This window comes from Panulirus ornatus, chromosome 37 (genome assembly GCF_036320965.1).
Source record: "Panulirus ornatus isolate Po-2019 chromosome 37, ASM3632096v1, whole genome shotgun sequence".
NCBI classification, from domain to species: domain Eukaryota; kingdom Metazoa; phylum Arthropoda; class Malacostraca; order Decapoda; family Palinuridae; genus Panulirus; species Panulirus ornatus.
This window is the reverse complement of record NC_092260.1, coordinates 28,696,570-28,720,552: the sequence shown is the minus strand read 5'-3', so window position 1 is coordinate 28,720,552 and position 23,983 is coordinate 28,696,570. Positions and strand designations below refer to the sequence as shown.

The 23,983-nt window shown below is 39.9% G+C and overlaps 2 protein-coding genes across 12 annotated transcripts in view; both read left to right on the top strand.

The window, feature by feature from the left end:
* BHD (folliculin) overlaps positions 1-4,938 on the top strand; it is a 79,458-nt gene extending 74,520 nt beyond the window's left edge. For all 7 annotated transcript variants that reach the window (XM_071684104.1, XM_071684107.1, XM_071684108.1 and 4 more), the window contains 2 exons: positions 329-466; positions 2,861-4,938. In XM_071684104.1, coding sequence (XP_071540205.1) covers positions 329-466; positions 2,861-3,193 — 471 coding nt within the window. In that variant the 3' untranslated portion in view covers positions 3,194-4,938. The remainder of the gene's footprint in view (positions 1-328; positions 467-2,860) is intronic.
* Positions 4,939-11,486: 6,548 nt separating this feature from the next.
* The window catches only part of LOC139760654 (uncharacterized), a 50,357-nt gene continuing 37,860 nt past the window's right edge, over positions 11,487-23,983 (top strand). Inside the window, exons 1-3 of one of the 5 annotated variants that reach the window (XM_071684099.1) lie at positions 11,487-11,605; positions 18,018-18,201; positions 20,141-20,329. In XM_071684099.1, coding sequence (XP_071540200.1) covers positions 18,019-18,201; positions 20,141-20,329 — 372 coding nt within the window. In that variant the 5' untranslated portion in view covers positions 11,487-11,605; position 18,018. The other 4 variants (XM_071684092.1, XM_071684098.1, XM_071684100.1 and 1 more) reach the window with 4 other exon arrangements.

Below are 23,983 nucleotides of genomic sequence, written 5' to 3'. Positions count from 1 at the left end.
TTACCTGGTGGGCAGTCCTCCCAATTTGGTAACAGTACACCACTTATTTGGGGCCTACCTTTGGTGGCCGCCATGCTTTCTCTTTCTGTCCTTCAACTTCTATGCCTCTCTGGTAACAGAACTTTCCTACAGAATATCCTGGAGAATATTTCAATCTTATGGGACACCCTCAGTGAGAAGAGGTTTCTCAGTGGTCAAAATCTATAATTTTATCAGTGTTCAGGATTTGAAGCGTTGCCTCTCCTTACTTTATTTAATTTCAACCCAACTTCTCTAATCTTTTGTTTATCTAATTTGTTATACTATACAATTAAATTCGTTTTTGCAGATCACAAGAGAAGGTTCCCTACCTGCTAGACCTCCACAAGTTCTAAGTCGTATTGAATCTGCGTTAGGGAATTCTACATTAACGCAGCCAACTCTAATGCTGTACTTATCATCAGTTATATATGAATGGATCAATAAGGTAAGACAAAAAAGAATTTTATCATAAAGTTGGATGAAAAGCTATATGAAAGAATATAGACTTAAGGGCTGTAGTAAAAGGAACGAAAATATTTATGATTACATTTGTTATTGCAAGTGATTTTGTAGATAAGCCAGAAGAAATTTCAGAAGTCATAACAGATAAGGATTAACATGCATAAATGAAGAGAATGTAGCAGGCACGGGGAGAGCCCACCTTTGAAGAGAATGGATTTATTAAAATAGATTGCATAAAAATGTTACTGCGAGGTAGTGCCAGGAAACAGAAGAATGGCCCAGCCACTCATATACATTATATATGTTGCTGTCTCCCACGTTAGCAAGGTAGCGCAAGGAAAGAGATGAAAGAATGGCCCAACCCACCCACATACACATTCATATACATACACGTCGACACACGCACATATACATACCTATACATTTCAACGTATACATATATATATGTACACAGACATATACATATATACACATGTACATAATTCATACTTGCTGCCTTTATCATTCCGGTTGCCACCCTGCCTCACATGAAATGACAACCCCCTCCCCCTGCATGCACGCGAGGTAGTGCTAGGAAAAGACAACAAAGGCCACATTCGTTCACACTCAGTCTCTAGCTGTCGTGTATAATGTACCGAAACCACAGCTGCCTTTCCACATCCAGGCCCCATAAAACTTTCCATGGTTTACCCCAGACGCTTCACATGCCCTGGGTCAACCCATTGACAGCACGTTGATCCCAGTATACCACATCGTTCCAATTCACTCTATTCCTTGCACACCTTTCACCCTCCTGCATGTTCAGGCCCTGATCGCCCAAAATCTTTTTCACTCCATCTTTCCACCTCCAATTTGGTCTCCCACTTTTCCTTGTTCCCTCCACATCGGACACATATATCCTCTTTGTCAATCTTTCCTCGATCAAACCACCTCACACCATATACAGTCCTCAAATATTTCAATTCCAACACCCCCAACCCTCCTCCGTACAACCCTACCTATAGCCCATGCCTCGCAACCATATAACATTGTTGGAACTACTATTCCTTCAAACATACCAGAAATTTGCCCCCTCCCCCACCGTGTGACTCACTTCTGCTTCCATGGTTCCATTCACTGCTAAGTCTACTCCCAGATACCTAAAACACTTCACTTCTTCCAATTTTTCTTCATTCAGAGTTACATCCCAATTAACTTGTCCCTCAACCCAACTGAACTTAATAATAGCCTTGCTCTTATTCACATTTACTCTCAACTTTCACCTTTCTCATACTTTTCCAAACTCAGTCACCAACTTCTACAGTTTCACACTCGAATCAGCCACCAGGGCTGTATCATTGGCGAACAACAACTGACTCACTGCCCGGGCCCTCTCATCCCCAACAGACTGTACACTCATCCCTCTCATCCCCAACGGACTGCACACTCGTCCCTCTCCAAAACTCTTGCATTTACCTCCCTAACCACCTCATCCATAAGCAAATCAAACAAACATAGCGACGTCACACACCCCTGCCGCAGACCGATAGTCACTGGGAACCAATCACTCTTTTCCTACTCACACACATGCCTTACATCCTTGGTAAAAACTTTTCACTGCTTTTAGCAGCTTACCTCCCACACCATATACTCTTAAGACCTTCCACAAAGCATCTCTATCACCCCTATCATATACCTTTTCCAGGTCCATAAATGCTACTTACAAATCTATCTGTTTTCCCATGTATTTCTCCTTCACATTCTTCAAAGCAAACATTTGATCCACACATCCTCTACCACTTCTGAAACCACATTGCTCCTCCCCTATCTGATGCTCTGTACATGCCTTCACCCTCTTAATCAATACCCTCCCATATAATTTCCCAGGAATACTCTAACAAACTTATGCCTCTGTAGTTTGAACATTCACCTTTATCCCCTTTGCCTTTGTACAATGGCACAATGCATGCATATCGTCAATCCTCAGGCACTTCGCCATGATCCCTACATACATTGAATATCCTTACCAACCAATCAAATACACAGTCACCCCCTTTTTTTTGATAAACTCCACTGCAATGCCATCCAAACCTGCCGCCTTGCTAGATTTCATCATCTGCAAAGCTTTCACTACCTTTTCTCTCTTGATTTTGTGTTATTAACCCTTCTTTTATATACTCCTCCAAAAAAAAGAATTTTTCTGGTAAAATAGAATGAGAAGGATGATGCAGATACAATGAAATATTAATAGAAGATGAAACACAATAACTCTTGCATCTAATCTTGATGGATAATCATGTAATTTTAGTTAAGAATACATTCAGATGCCCTATCTGTCCATGCTCTTAAGATTTAATGTTTTTTTTCACTTTTCATGGCACCTTCACCTTGTCATCAGGTCAAAGTGTGGATTCATGTTTGCAACTTGAAGAAAATATGCAACAACCGTCCTGAAAGAGTACCATCACCTGTAATTCATTCACAACCAGTCATGCGGAGCCCAGCAATTCCCATCTTAAGAAATCCAACTAATCCACTTTCTCGATCTCCTGTAATGTCAACCTTTCGAAGTACATCTCCAGGAGGATCAAGTTTGAATCCTCCTGAAGCTACTCCACAAGATGAGCTTCATCAGTTATTAGCTGCATTAGGATCAACAGAATGGGATGTCCCATTGCTAGAATTCTGGGCAAAAAATTTTAATCAAAATTATGGGCAAGAAGTATGTTAGAATTTATGCCATTGTTTTATCATGTGGACATTATGTTCATGAAAATGCCCAGAGTTCCTTTGAATTGCTTTAATTTATTATACATTTATGTTAGTTTGCCATGCTCAATGGTGCTAGTGATAACAGTTCTTCCACTGACTCAGGAAAAATGTATGTTTGACTGATGAATGTTCAGAGCAAAACTATGATTGAGCTTACCATAATGTATTGTAAATGAAGCAGCATTTCCTTTTCACATTACAGAAATTTTTACTATATGTACCACCAGACTGTAGCCTACTTGATATTTGGCACACATTCTTACATACCACTTTATCCCTGAAATGTTAATATTTTTAATTTTTCTGTTATATTATGACTTAGTCAGTCATAATATAATTCATACTTATGCTATCTTCCATTATCATACTTGTTAAGGCAACCCTTAACATTTGTGCATTCATATTTCACAGTACAAGTAAGTGGAAACTGCCTGTTATGCTATAACCAAACTAGACTCCTTGCAATATTTTAAGTACAGCATTGCCATATGGCCTTCAGTACCACAAGGTACGACAATTGTCTTTTGATAACTTGGAGTTTCTGTATGTAACCACTTCAATTTGAATATTGAGAGAACGTTATCTCGGAGCAAAAATTGGTATGTTTGAAGGAATTGTAGTTCCAACAATATATGGTTGCGAGGAATGGGCTATAAATAGGGTTGTATGGAGGATGGTGGATGTGTTGGAAATGAAATGTTTGAGGACAATACGTGGTGTGTGGTGGTGGTGTGAGGTAGTTTGATCGAGTAAGTAATGAAAGGGTAAGAGAGATGTGTGGTAATAAAAAGAGTGTGGTTGAGAGAGCAGAAGAGGCTGTGTTGAAATGGTTTGAACTCATGGAGAGAATGAGTGAGGAAAGATTGACAAAGAGGATATATGTGCCAGAGGTGGAGGGAAGGAGAAGCGGGAGACTAAATTGGAGGTGGAAGGATAGAGTGAAAAAGATCTTGAGCGATCAGGGCCTGAGCATACAGGAGGGTGAGAGACGTGCAAGGAATAGATTGAATTGGAACGATTTGGTTTGCTGGGATCAACTTGCTGTCAAAGGATTGAACCAGGGCATGTGAAATGTCTAGGGTAAGCCATGGAAAGGTCTGTGGGGCCTGGATGTGGATAGGGAGCCATGGTTTTGGTGCATTACACTTGACAGCTAGAGACTGAGTGTGAATGAATGTGGCTTTTTTGTGTTTTCCTAGTGCTACCTCACTGAAGCAGGGGGTAGCGATGCTGTTTCCTGTGGAGCAAGGTAGCACCAGGAAACAGATGAAGAATGGCCCATCCATTCACATACACATATCTTTATACATAAATGCCCATACTTGCACATATGCATACATATGAATATCAACATATACACATATACATATACATACACAGACATATACATATATACACATTTACATATACTTGTTTGCCTTCATCCATTCATGGTGCTACCCCATCCCACAGGAAATAGAAGAAAGCAAATTGTAAAATCAGTCTCAGTAAATTTGTTTTAAGATGTTTTTGAAACTAGTTTTTTATAATCTGTTCTACAATTTTTTTTCATACTATTTGCCATCTGTATCATGCTGATATATTTGGAATATTAAAGATTTACATGCTGATGGTAGAACAGTCATGGTTATAGCATAAAGATAATTGCACTAGTCCAAGGTGCTCATTATTTTGTATGAACTTTTTTAATAAAACTGGATTAGACTTAAAGAGTTTTATTTTACTTCCAGGAACACCACTCATAAAGACAGAAGGGACCCCAGTATACCACATCATTCCATTTTACTCTATTCCTTGCACACCTTTCACCCTCCTGTATGTTCAGGTCCCAATCGCTTAAAATCTTTTTCACTCCATCCTTCCACCTCCAATTTGGTCTCCCGCTTCTCCTCGTTCCCTCTATCTCTGACACATATATCCTCTTTTGTCAATCTTTCCTCACTCATTCTCTCTATGTAACCAAACTATTTCAACACACCCTCTTCTGCTCTCTCAACCACACTTTTTATTACCACACATCTCACCCTTTCATTACTACGTATGAATATGTTCATGTGTATATATGCATATGTGTATGTATATATACATTGAAATGAAGAGGTATGTATATGTATGTATATACATGTGTATGTGGATGGGTTGGGCCATTCTTTCGTCTTTCCTTTACCTCGCTAATGTGAGAGACAGCAACAAAGTATAAATAAATATATATGTATGTATGGTATTGCAGTGGAATTTATTAAAAAAGGGGGTGACTGTATTTTTGACTGGTTGGTAAGGTTATTTAATGTATGTATGACTCACGGTGAGGTGCCTGAGGATTGGCGGAATGCGTGCATAGTGCCATTGTACAAAGGCAAAGGGGATAAGAGTGAGTGCTCAAATTACAGAGGTATAAGTTTGTTGAGTATTCCTGGTAAATTATATGGGAGGGTATTGATTGAGAGGGTGAAGGCATGTATAGAGCATCAGATTGGGGAAGAGCAGTGTGGTTTCAGAAGTGGTAGAGGATGTGTGGATCAGGTGTTTACTTTGAAGAATGTATGTGAGAAATACTTAGAAAAGCAAATGGATTTGTATGTAGCATTTATGGATCTGGAGAAAGCATATGATAGAGTTGATAGAGATGCTCTGTGGAAGGTATTAAGAATATATGGTGTGGGAGGCAAGTTGTTAGAAGCAGTGAAAAGTTTTTATCGAGGATGTAAGGCATGTGTACGTGTAGGAAGAGAGGAAAGTGATTGGTTCTCAGTGAATGTAGGTTTGCGGCAGGGGTGTGTGATGTCTCCATGGTTGTTTAATTTGTTTATGGATGGGGTTGTTAGGGAGGTGAATGCAAGAGTTTTGGAAAGAGGGGCAAGTATGAAGTCTGTTGGGGATGAGAGAGCTTGGGAAGTGAGTCAGTTGTTGTTCGCTGATGATACAGCGCTGGTGGCTGATTCATGTGAGAAACTGCAGAAGCTGGTAACTGAGTTTGGTAAAGTGTGTAAAAGAAGAAAGTTAAGAGTAAATGTGAATAAGAGCAAGGTTATTAGGTACAGTAGGGTTGAGGGTCAAGTCAATTGGGAGGTGAGTTTGAATGGAGAAAAACTAGAGGAAGTGAAGTGTTTTAGATATCTGGGAGTGGATCTGGCAGCGGATGGAACCATGGAAGCGGAAGTGGATCATAGGGTGGGGGAGGGGGCGAAAATTCTGGGAGCCTTGAAGAATGTGTGGAAGTCGAGAGCATTATCTCGGAAAGCAAAAATGGGTATGTTTGATGGAATAGTGGTTCCAACAATGTTGTATGGTTGCGAGGCGTGGGCTATGGATAGAGTTGTGCGCAGGAGGATGGATGTGCTGGAAATGAGATGTTTGAGGACAATGTGTGGTGTGAGGTGGTTTGATCGAGTAAGTAACGTAAGGGTAAGAGAGATGTGTGGAAATAGAAAGAGCGTGGTTGAGAGAGCAGAAGAGGGTGTTTTGAAATGGTTGGGCACATGGAGAGAATGAGTGAGGAAAGATTGACCAAGAGGATATATGTGTCGGAGGTGGAGGGAACGAGGAGAAGAGGGAGACCAAATTGGAGGTGGAAAGATGGAGTGAAAAAGATTTTGTGTGATCGGGGCCTGAACATGCAGGAGGGTGAAAGGAGGGCAAAGAATAGAGTGAATTGGAGCGATGTGGTATACCGGGGTTGACGTGCTGTCAGTGGATTGAATCAAGGCATGTGTATGGGGGTGGGTTGGGCCATTTCTTTCGTCTGTTTCCTTGCGCTACCTCGCAAACGCGGGAGACAGCGACAAAGCAAAAAAAAAAAAAAAAAAAAAAAATATATATATATATATATATATATATATATATATATATATATATATATATATATATATATATAGTTGATGGGATGACCTTGATTACGGCCTTAATTGCCCCTGCCGTCTCGGCTAACATAAAAAACTTACGGGAAGACCAGTCCAATACGTAACGAAGGTAAGAAAACAAACGTGCGGATGAATTACTCAGTTCAGTACGCACCGCGACTTGTTCACAACGTCATGGAATGGCTCTCCCTGCTCCTACCCATCCTTTTTGGGTTCACTTTAGTCAGGATAGTGCTGACTAATGCCATGTTTCCTGTAGGACCTCCTAGGTCAGGGTCCAAGTTACCTCGTTTGAGGAACCCACGTCAATCTGGTCCACCAGAGCCACCGGGATATCCAAGAATACCTGGTCCACCTGGGTCTCACTCAGGAGCTTCAAACCCTTCATCAATTGGGCCCCCAGGTATTCTAGACTGTTTTCCTTGTGCAGAAAAATGTTATTTTAGACACAATTGTGAATGCGTGCTGAATGTGACTTGTGCCCTGGAATCGGAAAAGAAAAAAATTGGATCAACGACTTCTACTCCTTGGTTGACCAGACCCCTTCCACCGACTACTACTACACCCGGCCACAAACCAACAATCATTGGTGCACCATATCTGCCCTGTTCCGAGACATGTCATGTAAGAGACAGCTCAGGAGAGTGTAACCTTGTCTTACACTGCATAATGACACCAAGCACACGTAGACCTCAGTTGACAACCGTTCTACCAGCGTCCAAAACAAACTTACCCACTACCGTGTCTTCTCGCCCTCCATTTTTAGAGCCACTTATCAACTTTACTCTGTCATCTCCAGTGAGTGATCATACCTCACCGCAAGTGGAACCAGTACCAAGCCGAAGCAAACTATTACGTGAACCTTATTGGCTTGTGGATACCGGAGTTCTCTCTCTGCTCTTGATACTCTGTTATGGCTAGGCGCTGTTAACAATCCAAGAGTAGATCAAGTATGCAAATACCTACATGTAATTACCTATTTGTACTGTACTGAAGGGGAGACTTACACTCGTGGATCCCTATCTCTTGAACACTGGCCTCATACAACCTCTTAAATCAATGCATGCTGTCTGCATTTATTAACCATGTTCTCACACAGTTCCATTCTTCCATAATTAATACTGAAAAGGTATTTCTTTACTCTTTATTTTACCATTTTTTTTAGATTTAATGTATGGTTTTGGAATAATAGTAGTACTAAGAGTGATGGTATGGGAAGGCAGTTTTCCAAAAGCTGATTAATTTGAAGACAGTTTTTTTTAGCTGAAGGTAGTTTGGTGCTTCGTGGGTTGCTAAGATGAAAAAGGGTGAACGGGCCATTATAAAGACAAGTGTCCGTCCATGGAAGGACCTGGCAAGTGTTTAACAGTTAAAACATGGTTGATTGTCATATGGCCATACATGAGTGTATCTAAGACGAATGTCATTACGCAATATTATCACGACTGTGACGCAGTAAGCTATTGTAACTTGACAGTAAGCACTGAAATTTTGAAAGCAAACGTAAATTGTAAGTCATGTTTTAACACAAAAATGTGTTAGGTATTTCATTAATATCTTTATTGATTGCCGTGTGATGAGGACTGGTGCTTGCTATAATACCCATAATTCTGGCCATTATTTTATTTCCAATGTGTAGTAAAATATTGAGAATTAAATATTTCTTTTATTATATTTGAAATATTCTTGTAGTTTTTATGACTCTGCACAGATAAAGCAAAAAGAATTTTAGCTTTATTTACCCTGGTTATCGAGTGCTATCGTTACGGAGACGAGCATCTGGCAACTCCGACAAAGTTCTGTCGATGGTGACGTAAAGCGTGAGATAAACCTATCCCAGCATGGGATTGGAAGGTTCCACATCTGTGACCGATGTTTTAAATATATATATATATATATATATATATATATATATATGTATATATATATATATATATATATATATATATATATATATATATATATATATATATATATATATATATAGCTGACTGCCCTTCCAGACAAAACTTAAGTTCCATATCCAAGATCATCGGAGGTCGCAGAAGTGACTAATTATGTATGTGGTATTCCCATCCCGGGGCCACTACAACAACGCCTGACAGCCAGAGGTTCGATTGTGTTACACGAAGGAGTAACAACATATCTTGGTGAAATCAGAGGAAGGCGGGATCTATCACTGTTGTTGGGCTTTAAGCTGTAATATGATTTGTCACATAAGGTGGACCAGACAGCGGCAGCAGGAATTAATAGCTACCAAGTAGCAAAGAGAGTAATTATACAGTGATAGCGGCAGCAATAGAAACTCGGGGGAGACAGCCCGGGCAAGAAACAGCTGAAGCAGCAAGAGACGGAAAGGTGTGCAGGGGAATTTACTCAAGCGGAAATGCCATGTACCTAAACGAGGTGGTCACTGGTACCGCCAGCAGTGCAATACGTACCACGCCTTGTCGATGCCAGCGGTCTTCGTTGCTCCTGCCAACCCTCTTTACGTTCATCATAGTCGCAGTGGGAAAGACTTCTGCCGTGTCTTTTCCGTGGCCTCTTAGATCAGGCCATACAGCAACTGATTTAAGAAACCCACGGTTCCTCGTCCCACTACGGCCTGTGAGACACCCCGGAATACATAATCCCCTTATATCTCCGTCGATGCCTTTTAGCGTTTTCCCATGTCTTCCTTGCAGAGAAAAATGTCACATTATTGATTATCGCAACTGTGAATGTGTGCTCGCTCTGGCATGCGATGACAAAGAATCAAATCTGTGAATTACATAGGGCCCATTATCACAGGACTACATGTTTCCCAAGATCGTCTTTTACCAATGAAACACACCTACACCGTCCTGAGAAGTGTCATAAATGAAGGGACTCTTAAGTGGTATAGTCAGTCGGGACCTACGATGTCAATGAGAAATGGAAGGCAAGGTCTGCACCTCCCACTCCACCGGGGATCACCACCCGTCAATTTTGGTTGACAACCATCCCACCGACGTAGATACAAACTTACTGACGCCTATCTTATCTCGCCTTCCATCTTTAGAGCTACTTACAACACTCACTCTTAAAACAGTCCCTCCTTCATTAAGTTACCGTAACTCACAAAGTCAATGGTGGAGTCAACACAAGACCGAAGTAATATATTGTATGATCCTCTCTGGCTTGGAGTACCAGTTTTATCACACTGGCTCTCGACACTGGTGTAGTCAGGCCTCCTGTGATTTCAGTTGCGGCTGCTCACGAACTGCAAGTATATACGTGTGGGAGAGAAAAAAAAAAAGTAGCAACATGAGTGTGCGCAGATAAAAAGAAAAATCATGCTCCGATCAGTTTTTACACTGCATACAGTGGCCGAGGTGTAGTTTGGTTGCGTCGTGGGTTGCTGGAATTCACCGCATCATGATTGTTGCAGCAGCCATTATAAACCAAAGTACTGGAAATGGGTAGGCAAACAGGTAAACGCTTAACTGAAAACATCGTTTATTGCTCTTCAAGATTTAAAGGCCTTTAGATGAAATTAAAACCACCGTAAAAGCTCTCCTATATAGAAGTAGAGAGAATAGAGAAAACAATCACACAGCAGGTGAAAACGAGGAAATAATCGGTAAGAATAAGCAAAATTAGTGCTATCCACTAAACAGTGGCAGGATGTTTACTGGATGTGTGGCATTTGGTAAACGAGATATGCGGGTCCACGAAGGCGCCCTCGAGTCCGGGGGTGTCGTGTTTAACGTTAAGAAGCTTCTTTGTGGGAAACTGAAGCACCAGAGAAGGATTGTAGTTGCCAACATCTTGAACGTTTATATGTTTTTGGGAAACATTATTACATGTTTAGTGTAGAAGTTGAAGCACATCTGTTTATATTAGTGGACTGCTCACGGAAACATTTTAAACATTTTTTTAAGTTTATTTATGTTTAATCATAATTTTGTGTTTATGGACAAAATCATTTTTATTGTTTGCACTAGTGTTAAGAAATAAAAGTTAACCACTATAATATATCTTTTATTGTCCCATTGGGTCAGTCCTCTGATGCTTACTGCGTTACTCTGGTAATCTAATTTAAGAGTCGAGTCTATGTCATTACATGCGGAGAAAGTGACCGTCCGCTGAAATAATGAAAGCCAGTGCCGTTGAAACAAATGTTTTTTCGAGGTGCGTGCTGAAAACTTTGAGAATCCTTTAACATTCATGCCAGTGGTTTGACTATACTCTTCAGGCATTCTTTTTCTGGTTGCAATAAAAATTTACTTGCACAAATTCTAAGACATTATGTATTTTGTTTTATTCTTGAAGCATTACCTTAGCTCTAATAACCTGATACGTAAATAAAGTAGGCAAGACAACATTTTCTTCGCCCTGAAAATCAGCGAGTGTTAACCGTAGAAATGTGAAGTTCTAAGCGGCACTGAAGGATAAGGATGACTTCATGATCCGGAACTCCAGCGGTGCTAGCAACTCCTCCGATTGGTGAAAAGGCTGTGATCGAGAAACTGGCTCGGAACTGGTCGAAGGTTCGTTGTTCTTTTTAAGGTACTGCTAGATATATAACTTTATAATGGTAGAACTTAGAGGTAATTATTCAAAAGTAAGAATACAAAGCTGATCACTACTATATAATCTAATGGGATACCAGTTGGACAAAATCTTAAAACTTGAGTTAACATAAATTCTACATTAGTTTCGTGAAAAACACATCATATCAAGATCGGTTGTGGCTTCAGCCAATACTATATGACCGCATCCTTACTTGATCCTTGTCAACTACCCAGTGTAGATCCTCACCTATGAGAAAGATAACGAAGTGAATAGAATCAATGATAACGTTCATAACTAATGAAATTAAGATAATCAGATCATTTACATATCTCACCCCTCTTATGTTGGTGATCTCTTTTCATTCCATAAAGCTTCACGCTTCCATATCTCACATTGATGGTGCTCAGTATAAATCGCGAAATGAGAGAAAACTCAGTTAGTCATGTACAATGATGACTAACGATGGGGTGATATATATACTTTAAACCATTCCTGGTATACATCGCATCATAAAGCAGAATGATAGAAAAATCAGACAAATACGAGATGGTAAATCAACTATTAAGGAATTTAGTTTCTATTATCAAAGGATATTTCTGCCACTAAGCAATAAATTCAAAGGGACACAGATTAGTAAATGGAAGAAATCTGAATCTTGATGATTGGTATGACATGGCCGTGAGTCACTCTTGTTTAGCTACCAACATTTGTAAATTTATTCATTTTCTTCATTATACTGGTTCATGTTCGTCATTTTCTTCGTTATATTGGTTCATGTTCGTCATGGATTTTATTCGCTAATTTGACGGTTCGCTTGGAAGTGTTCGCTACTGCTGATGTTGAGGTAATGGATTAAATTATATTTCCAAGTTGCAGTTATGTGTCTGATGTGTTTTAGCTAAACCAAACTTAAAGTCTGTTTGAATATCATCAATGATTAGATTCAAGACGTTATAATGTAACTGGAGAGGACGTTTTCATATTTACTTCGAATTGTAGTAAGTCATTATGAGTTTAGTATGTGTAAAGGTGTGATTCACTCCCACTTCTAGAGAAAATTGTATATATATATATATATATATATATATATATATATATATATATATATATATATATATATATATATATTAATTTTTGGATGAGATAACATGTTCTGTACAAGAGAAATTGGTACAACCTAAATCCTTAGAATTTCGTATTCGAACTTTGTCCAAAGAATTTGTTTTTTGTTGCCATATTCGATAAATATTGTTAAATGAATTAGGTTAGGTTGGCAGTGTCGCTGTAGGGAACGGTCGCCTCACAAGATGATATGCTAATAAAGCACTTCAAAACCTAATTAACCAACCTAATTTAAGACTGAGGGCGTTTAAATATCACGACCGGATGAACATTGGTCTAGATTGCAGTCTTCACATATTATCCTTAGGTTGTTGTCCTTTACTCCATTCGTCCCCCCCCCCCCCCAATAATAGTGGGGAGGGTTATGAAGACCAGGGAAAATGTTCGGGTAATAGATTTTGTGAAACTATTAGAAAAACATATATGAAAACATACTTTTCTTTATAGTAAAGGTTTATCTTTGCTGTCATCAGAAGAATATATATTCTTTCTAATTGTGTTCGTGTTTACCGAAGGATTTCATGCCTAGAATGTGTTTTCTTGAAAAGATACTTGTATCTCCCATTCGCTTAAATACTGATGGAGCATTTATGCTGTAACTTCAAAATCTATTTTACCTCTTCATTCCATTTGATGTTTTTTATGTCAAACATGGAAAGCTGTTGAATTCTAAAAGACTTATTATGAGTACTGGAATTACTTATAAGGTGTTAATCATGGTTTTGATTAACCTCATCCTGTCTAGATATTCATTTGTGATATATATATATATATATATATATATATATATATATATATATATATATATATATATATAGTGCATAGTGCCACTGTACAAAGGCAAAGGGGATAAGAGTGAGTGCTCAAATTACAAAGGTATAAGTTTGTTGAGTATTCCTGGTAAATTATATGGGAGGGTATTGATTGAGAGGGTGAAGGCATGTACAGAGCATCAGATTGGAGAAGAGCAGTGTGGTTTCAGAAGTGGTAGAGGATGTGTGGATCAGGTGTTTGCTTTGAAGAATGTATGTGAGAAATACTTAGAAAAGCAAATGGATTTGTATGTAGCATTTATGGATATGGAGAAGACATATGATAGAGTTGATAGAGATGCTCTGTGGAAGGTATTAAGAATATATGGTGTGGGAGGCAAGTTGTTAGAAGCAGTGAAAAGTTTTTATCGAGGATGTACGGCATGTGTACGTGTAGGAAGAGAGGAAAGTGATTGGTTCTCAGTGAATGTAGGTTTGCGGCAGGGGTGTGTGATGTCTCCATAGTTGTTTAATTTGTTTATGGATGGGGTTGTTTGGGAGGTGAATGCAAGAGTTTTGGAAAGAGGGGCAAGTATGAAGTCTGTTGTGGATGAGAGAGCTTGGGAAGTGAGTCAGTTGTTGTTCGCTGATGATACAGCGCTGGTGGCTGATTCATGTGAGAAACTGCAGAAGCTGGTGACTGAGTTTGGTAAAGTGTGTGAAAGAAGAAAGTTAAGAGTAAATGTGAAAAAGAGCAAGGTTTTTAGGTACAGTAGGGTTGAGGGTCAAGTCAATTGGGAGGTAAGTTTGAATGGAGAAAAACTGGAGGAAGTAAAGTGTTTTAGATATCTGGGAGTGAATCTGGCAGCGGATGGAACCATGGAAGCCGAAGTGAATCATAGGGTGGGGGAGGGGGCGAAAATCCTGGGAGCCTTGAAGAATGTGTGGAAGTCGAGAACATTATCTGGGAAAGCAAAAATGGGTATGTTTGAAGGAATAGTGGTTCCAACAATGTTGTATGGTTGCGAGGCGTGGGCTATGGATAGAGTTGTGTGCAGGAGGGTGGATGTGCTGGAAATGAGATGTTTGAGGACAATGTGTGGTGTGAGGTGGTTTGATCGAGTAAGTAATGTAAGGGTAAGAGAGATGTGTGGAAATAAAAAGAGCGTGGTTGAGAGAGCAGAAGAGGGTGTTTTGAAATGGTTTGGGCACATGGAGAGAATGAGTGAGGAAAGATTGACCAAGAGGATATATGTGTCGGAGGTGGAGGGAACGAGGAGAAGTGGGAGACCAAATTGGAGGTGGAAAGATGGAGTGAAAAAGATTTTGTGTGATCGGGGCCTGAACATGCAGGAGGGTGAAAGGAGGGCAAGGAATAGAGTGAATTGGATCGATGTGGTATACCGGGGTTGACATGCTGTCAGTGGATTGAATCAGGGCATGTGAAGCGTCTGGGGTAAACCATGGAAAGTTGTGTGGGGCCTGGATGTGGAAAGGGAGCTGTGGTTTCGGGCATTATTGCGTGGCAGCTAGAGACTGAGTGTGAACGAATGGGGCCTTTGTTGTCTTTTCCTAGTGCTACCTCGCACACATGAGGGGGGAGAGGGAAGGTGTGTGGCGAGGTGGCGATGGGAGTGAATGGGGGCAGACAGTGTGAATTGTGTGCATGGGTATATATGTATGCGTCTGTGTATGTATATATATGTGTACATTGAGATGTATAGGTATGTATATTTGCGTGTGTGGACGTGTGTGTGTATACATTGTGCATGGGGTGGGTTGGGCCATTTCTTTCGTCTGTTTCCTTGCGCAACCTCGCAAACGCGGGAGACAGCGACAAAGCAAAATAAATAAAATAGATAAAATAATATATATATATATATATATATATATATATATATATATATATATATATATATATATATATATATATATATTATTATTATTATTATTTTATTATACTTTGTCGCTGTCTCCCGCGTTTGCGAGGTAGCGCAAGGAAATAGACGAAAGAAACGGCCCAACCCACCCCCATACACATGTATATACATACGTCCACACACGCAAATATACATACCTATACAGCTTTCCATGGTTTACCCCAGAGGCTTCACATGCCTTGATTCAATCCACTGACAGCACGTCAACCCCGGTATACCACATCGCTCCAATTCACTCTATTCCTTGCCCTCCTTTCACCCTCCTGCATGTTCAGGCCCCGATCACACAAAATCTTTTTCACTCCATCTTTCCACCTCCAATTTGGTCTCCCTCTTCTCCTCGTTCCCTCCACCTGCGACACATATATCCTCTTGGTCAATCTTTCTTCACTCATTCTCTCCATGTGCCCAAACCACTTCAAAACACCCTCTTCTGCTCTCTCAACCACGCTCTCTTTTTTTCCACACATCTCTCTTACCCTTACGTTACTCACTCGATCAAACCACCTCACACCACACATTGTCCTCAAACATCTCATTTCCAGCACATCCATCCTCCTGCGCACAACTCTATCCATAGCCCACGCCTCGCAACCATACAACATTGTTGGAACCACTATTCCTTCAAACATACCCATTTTTGCTTTCCCAGATAATGTTCTCGACTTCCACACATTCTTCAAGGCCCCCAGAATTTTCGCCCCCTCCCCCACACTATGATCCACTTCCGCTTCCATGGTTCCATCCGCTGCCAGATCCACTCCCAGATATCTAAAACACTTCACTTCCTCCAGTTTTTCTCCATTCAAACTCACCTCCCAATTGACTTGACCCTCAACCCTACTGTACCTAATAACTTTGCTCTTATTCACATTTACTCTTAACTTTCTTCTTCCACACACTTTACCAAACTCAGTCACCAGCTTCTGCAGTTTCTCACATGAATCAGCCACCAGCGCTGTATCATCAGCGAACAACAACTGACTCACTTCCCAAGCTCTCTCATCCCCAACAGACTTCATACTTGCCCCTCTTTCCAAAACTCTTGCATTTACCTCCCTAACAACCCCATCCATAAACAAATTAAACAACCATGGAGACATCACACACCCCTGCCGCAAACCTACATTCACTGAGAACCAATCACTTTCCTCTCTTCCTAACCGTACACATGCCTTACATCCTCGATAAAAACTTTTCACTGCTTCTAACAACTTTCCTCCCACACCATATATTCTTAATACCTTCCACAGAGCTTCTCTATCAACTCTATCATGTGCCTTCTCCAGATCCATAAATGCTACATACAAATCCATTTGCTTTTCTAAGTATTTCTCACATACATTCTTCAAAGCAAACACCTGATCCACACATCCTCTACCACTTCTGAAATCACTCTGCTCTTCCCCAATCTGATGCTCTGTACATGCCTTCACCCTCTCAATCAATGCCCTCCCATATAATTTACCAGGAATACTCAACAAACTTATACCTCTGTAATTTGAGCACTCACTCTTATCCCCTTTGCCTTTGTACAATGGCACTATGCACGCATTCCGCCAATCCTTAGGCACCTCACCATGAGTCATACATACATTAAATAACCTTACCAACCAGTCAACAATACAGTCACCCCCTTTTTTAATAAATTCCACTGCAATACCATCCAAACCTGCTGCCTTGCCGGCTTTCATCTTCCGCAAAGCTTTCACTACCTCTTCTCTGTTTACCAAATCATTTTCCCTAACCCTCTCACTTTGCACACCACCTCGACCAAAACACCCTATATCTGCCACTCTATCATCAAACACATTCAACACACATATACATATATATATAAAAAATTATTATTTTTTATTTTATTATACTTTGTCGCTGTCTCCCGCGTTTGCGAGGTAGCGCAAGGAAACAGACGAAAGAAATGGCCCAACCCCCCCCCATACACATGTGTATACATACGTCCACACACGCAAATATACATACCTACACAGCTTTCCATGGTTTACCCCAGACGTTTCACATGCCTTGATTCAATCCACTGACAGCACGTCAACCCCGGTATACCACATCGCTCCAATTCACTCTATTCCTTGCCCTCCTTTCACCCTCCTGCATGTTCAGGCCCCGATCACACAAAATCTTTTTCACTCCATCTTTCCACCTCCAATTTGGTCTCCCTCTTCTCCTCGTTCCCTCCACCTCCGACACATATATCCTCTTGGTCAATCTTTCCTCACTCATTCTCTCCATGTGCCCAAACCACTTCAAAACACCCTCTTCTGCTCTCTCAACCACGCTCTTTTTATTTCCACACATCTCTCTTACCCTTACGTTACTCACTCGATCAAACCACCTCACACCACACATTGTCCTCAAACATCTCATTTCCAGCACATCCATCCTCCTGCGCATATATATATATATATATATATATATATATATATGTATATATATATATATATATATCTTTCATACTATTCGCCATTTCCCGCGATAGCGAGGTATATATATATATATACATTTTAAGAAATCAGAAAATTACCTCAAATTTAAGCTTTTTCTAATTGTTTCAGTATGGCTTCCATAGAAATATGGAAACCCTTAGAAGAGGCCACATGGTATGCATTACCTAGCATGGGCCCCCAGTGGATGGGGAAGTCGTATGCAAGCAACCAAGGCTACATGATAATGCTGTCAGATGGATGTTGTCTCTGGGGTGAGAACAGAGGAGCAAAGTACATCTTAGATAAGGCAGAGGTAATGACCTGTATACCAAGAACCTGTACATTAAAATGCCTGACTCTTGGAGATAATGTAATTTCTAGTTGTCACAGATATGGTATTAGAATATTGTATTGATGTGATATCTGCAATCTTCCTTCAAGCTTTTTAGAAAGGCGGTCTTTACTTTGGAGTACATGATTTGTTGTTGGGTAATTAAAATTGTCCATTTTATGTTTCAGATTAGTGTTAGAATGTGATAGTAGCATGCATGATTAACTAAGAAAGTGAAATTTGGCTTCAGAGGTCATTAAAAGGATAGAATGAAATGATGAAACTGAATGTGATTTAATTTGCTAATGCTTTGTTCTGCACAGAATAGTGATGGATATTATAGTTTTAGACATACACAATAAATCATATATCACCAGATCTGGATGGTAACATAGGACAGAACATATTTCTTTTCTCATAAGAATATTCTCTTAGTGAACTTATACACATGTTCACATGAAATGTTAGGACAGATTATTTAGGATAATGCTTTAGATAATGTATGTGCTCTCGAAGGAAAAGTATTCATAAAATTGGTATTGAAATTAGCCTTGCAGTTGGCTTGCATTTAAGATAAACTTTGCTTCCTGATATGTTTGAAGATTTATAGGTAAGTTTTCTTTGATGTGTTTATGACATAAGATTTCCATTGAACACTAACTCCTCAGGTGTCCTCTTGCCTCATACAGATGTACTCCCAATATTCCACACATCATGTTGTCTAGCCAAGAGGATGTGGCCAGCCTCTTGAGCAGTGCAAAAGCCCCATGAAAGGAAATCCTACACAGGAAACCTACTGTCACACATGTAACCCTTGACAGATATGTATCCAACATACACCCCCCTCTTAACCTGGGTGAGCAGTCACTCCCACAACACATGTATGAAATTACTCCCTGCACTGCAAACATCAACACAAAGGCTATGAACAAACTAAACATCCACAGAACATTATCTTCTACAAGGTTTGGACAAAAAAATGAGTTCCTTATTATCCTCTACAAAGCTCATCACTTCTGTCATAAGCTACACCTCTACTTGGTGAAGTTGCAGAGTTGCAGACCACACAAAACAGAGCTCTCAGAACAATTGCCAATTAACAGCCCAGTACATTTAACATTTTCATAACAAGACAAAGATCCTTGCAATACAGTCTACTTTCAATATACTTGGCACTCAGTCCATTGCAGCAGCACTAAACTCTTCTCATCCAAACCACTCCATAACCAACCACCAAGTAGAAATGAAAATGTGGCTGCTGCCTTAGATATCAACAATTTGTCTGCACAGATGTACAGATACCCCTCCTTTTCCAGTAAACACAACAATGAGAAAAGATATACACATTAAAATGAGCTGACAAGCACTGAACAACCACCCTATCAACCCAATCTTAAATGCCACCTCACCACGTATACAACTTCCTAGAGCTATGCTCCTTAGACATATACGAGTTACACTTTCTTGTCCACATTCCAGACACCTCCCCTTACTTAAGGATTAAGAACAATGTTTCCACATATCAAAAGACCCATCTTATCTCAAATGCATCCTCCACAGTGAAGACACTGGCCACTTATTCCCCATTTCTTTGTACACTCCACAGACACATAAACAAGTCATTATCACATTTTGTGACCTGTAGTCACACAAGGTGGACACAGCTGTGCATAGCAGGAGCTCCACAAACAAGACTTATGGAGCAGAAAGGTAAGCTAAGGTATGTACATGGAGTCTCTTTTCTTTTCCACACAAGCAAGGTAGCATCAGGATCATAAGAATGAACCATTGAGAAAGGATGCTTTTCTGTAGTTGTTTAGTATTATTATTTGTTTCATTATTTATTTTTATATTCTTAGAGTTTGAAATTATAATGTTATGAAACTAAATGTTAATAATAGTTTTCTTTTATCATCCTCAGGACTGGGCCCCATGCATAGAGGCTGGTATCAAAGAGGTATCTAGCCTTGTGTTAGTGGAACTGACCAAGCTGAATGTCAAAACAGGATGGACAGGAGACAGACAGAATGTCAACATCATTGTGTCCTCTAGGTTAAATGACATGTCATACAGATGGGAGTTTAAACTGGACCGGCTTTCAGATGAGTTGGTTAGTTATATTCATCCTCCTGAAACAGGATGGTATACATAAATTTTTTAAACACAGTTTGTGCTAGATTCAAAATCAATTTGTAGTTTGTATTCTATGTGTAACCTACCCTGCAAATGAAGAGAACAAAAAAGGGGTTGTGTGATAAAACAGCTGACTGCTTAATGGATATTACATATATGGTATTGATATATTTATTATTTCCCAAGGACCATGGCCTAGAAGTATAAAATAAAGAAAAATATGTAAATGTTATCAGATTACACCTGTATGGGGTTACACAACAAATGAAAAGTCATATTTAGCAAAGCTGTATCATTGGGAATATGGTCTTATCGAAAAACTTCTCATTCCAGAGGAGTCCAATCATTATATACCTGCTCCTGGAAACAGTGCAGCCTTGGGTTGCAGGAGCCTCTGGAAAAGAGGCCCTGGGTAAAACAAGGACTTTTCTTTGGAAAGGGTTTCCTCGCCCAATCTAAGTAGATTGATATATTAATTCATATATGATTACTCCAGGAACTATTTCTGTCAAAAATTCCAGTTGTTACCCAGGCCCTTTGTAAAGGCTCCTGCATCCCAAAGTTTTGTTACTTCCAGTGGCATGGGAATATAGGTTCCTTGATGAGATTGTACAGCCTTGCCAAAGGTGATTTTTCACTCGCAAAGTAACTTCAAGCAGGTATATATTATATATTTATTTATTATACTTGATTGCTGTTTCCCATGTCAGTGAGGTACTGCCAGGAAACAGATGAAGAAAGAATGGCCCATCCACTCATACACACACACACACACACACACACACACACACACACACACACACACACACACACACATATACATAAACACCCATACGTACTCGTATACAAACATATACATAAATATATCAACATATACATGCACATACGCAGTCATGTACATGTATACACATGTACATATTCACACTTGCTTGCCTTCATCCATTCCTGGTGCTACCCCATCCCACAGGAAACAGCATTGCTAGCCCCTGCTTCAGCAAGGCACTGCCAGGAAAACAGACAAAAAAAGACCACGTTCGTTCACACTTAGTTTCAAGCTGTCATGTGTAATGCACCAAAACCACAGTTCCGTTTCTACTTCCAGGCCCCACTGACCTTTCCATGGTTTACCCTAGACATTTCACATGTCCTGGTTTAGTCCATTGCCAGCACGTCAACCCCAGTATACCACATTGTTCCAATTCACTCTGTTCCTTGCATGCTTCTCTCCCTCCTGTATGTTCAGGCCCTGATCGCACAAAATCTTTTCCACTCCATCCTTCCACCTCCAATTGGGTCTCCCACTTCTTCTTGTTCCCTCCACCTCTGACACATATATCCTCTTTGTCAGTCTTTCCTCACTCATTCTCTCCATATGTCCAAACCATTTCAACACACCCTCTCTGTTCTCTCAACCACACTTTTTATTTCAGCACATCTTTCTTACCCTTTCATTACTTACTCAGTCAAACCACCTCACACCACATATTGCCCTTAAACATTCCTTTTCAACACATCCACCCTCCTCCATACAACCATATCTATAGCCCATGCCTCGCAACCATATAACATTGTTGGAACTACTATTCCTTCAAACATACCCATTTTTGCTCTCCAAGATAATGTTGCTCTCCTTTCACACATTTTTCATTGCTCCCAGAACCTTTGCCCACTCCCCCATCCTGTGACTCACTTTCACTTCCATGGTTCCATTTGCTGCAAAGCCCACTCCCAGATATCTAAAACTCTTCACTTCCTCCAGTTTTTCTCCATTCAAAAGTACATCCCAATTAACTTGTCCCTCAATCTTACTGAACCTAATAACCTTGCTCTTATTCACATTTACTCTCAACTTTCTCCTTTCACATACTTTTCCAAACTCAGTCACCAACTTCTGCAGTTTCACACCCAAATCAGCCACCAGAGCTGCATCGTTGGAAAACAACAACTGACTCACTTCCTAGGCCCTGTCATCCCCAACAGACTGCATACTCACCCCTCTCTCCATAACTCTTGCATTTACCTCCCTAACCAACCCATCCATAAACAAATTAAACAACCATGGCGACATCACACACCCCTGCCACAGACTGACATTCACTGGGAACCAATCTCTCTCCTCTCTTCCTACTTGTACACATGCCTTACATCCTTTTTAAAACTTTTCACTACTTTTAGCAGCTTACCTTCCACACCATATACTCTTAAGACCTTCCACAAAGCATCTCTATCACCCCTATCATATACCTTTTCCAGGTCCATAAATGCTACTTACAAATCTATCTGTTTTTCCAAGTATTTCTCCTTCACATTCTTCAAAGCAAACATTTGATCCACACATCCTCTACCACTTCTGAAACCACATTGCTCCTCCCTTATCTGATGCTCTGTACATGCCTTCACCCTCTTAATCAATACCCTCCCATATAATTTCCCAGGAATACTCTAACAAACTTTATGCCTCTGTAGTTTGAACATTCACCTTTATCCCCTTTGCCTTTGTACAATGGCACAATGCATGCATATCGTCAATCCTCAGCACTTCGCCATGATCCCTACATACATTGAATATCCTTACCAACCAATCAAATACACAGTCACCCCCTTTTTTTTGATAAACTCCACTGCAATGCCATCCAAACCTGCCGCCTTGCTAGATTTCATCATCTGCAAAGCTTTCACTACCTTTTCCTCTCTTGATTTTGTGTTATAACCCTTCTTTTATATACTCCTCCAAAAAAAAAGAATTTTTTTCTGGTAAAATAGAATGAGAAGGATGATGCAGATACAATGAAATATTAATAGAAGATGAAACACAATAACTCTTGCATCTAATCTTGATGGATAATCATGTAATTTTAGTTAAGAATACATTCAGATGCCCTATCTGTCCATGCTCTTAAGATTTAATGTTTTTTTTCACTTTTCATGCACCTTCACCTGTCATCAGGTCAAAGTGTGGATTCATGTTTGCAACTTGAAGAAAATATGCAACAACCGTCCTGAAAGAGTACCATCACCTGTAATTCATTCACAACCAGTTATGCGGAGCCCAGCAATTCCCATCTTAAGAAATCCAACTAATCCACTTTCTCGATCTCCTGTAATGTCAACCTTTCGAAGTACATCTCCAGGAGGATCAAGTTTGAATACTCCTGAAGCTACTCCACAAGATGAGCTTCATCAGTTATTAGCTGCATTAGGATCAACAGAATGGGATGTCCCATTGCTAGAATTCTGGGCAAAAAATTTTAATCAAAATTATGGGCAAGAAGTATGTTAGAATTTATGCCATTGATTTTATCATGTGGACATTATGTTCATGAAAATGCCCAGAGTTCCTTTGAATTGCTTTAATTTATTATACATTATGTTAGTTTGCCATGCTCAATGGTGCTAGTGATAACAGTTCTTCCACTGACTCAGGAAAAATGTATGTTTGACTGATGAATGTTCAGAGCAAAACTATGATTGAGCTTACCATAATGTATTGTAAATGAAGCAGCATTTCTTTTCACATTACAGAAATTTTTACTATATGTACCACCAGACTGTAGCCTACTTGATATTTGGCACACATTCTTACATACACTTTATCCCTGAAATGTTAATATTTTTAATTTTTCTGTTATAT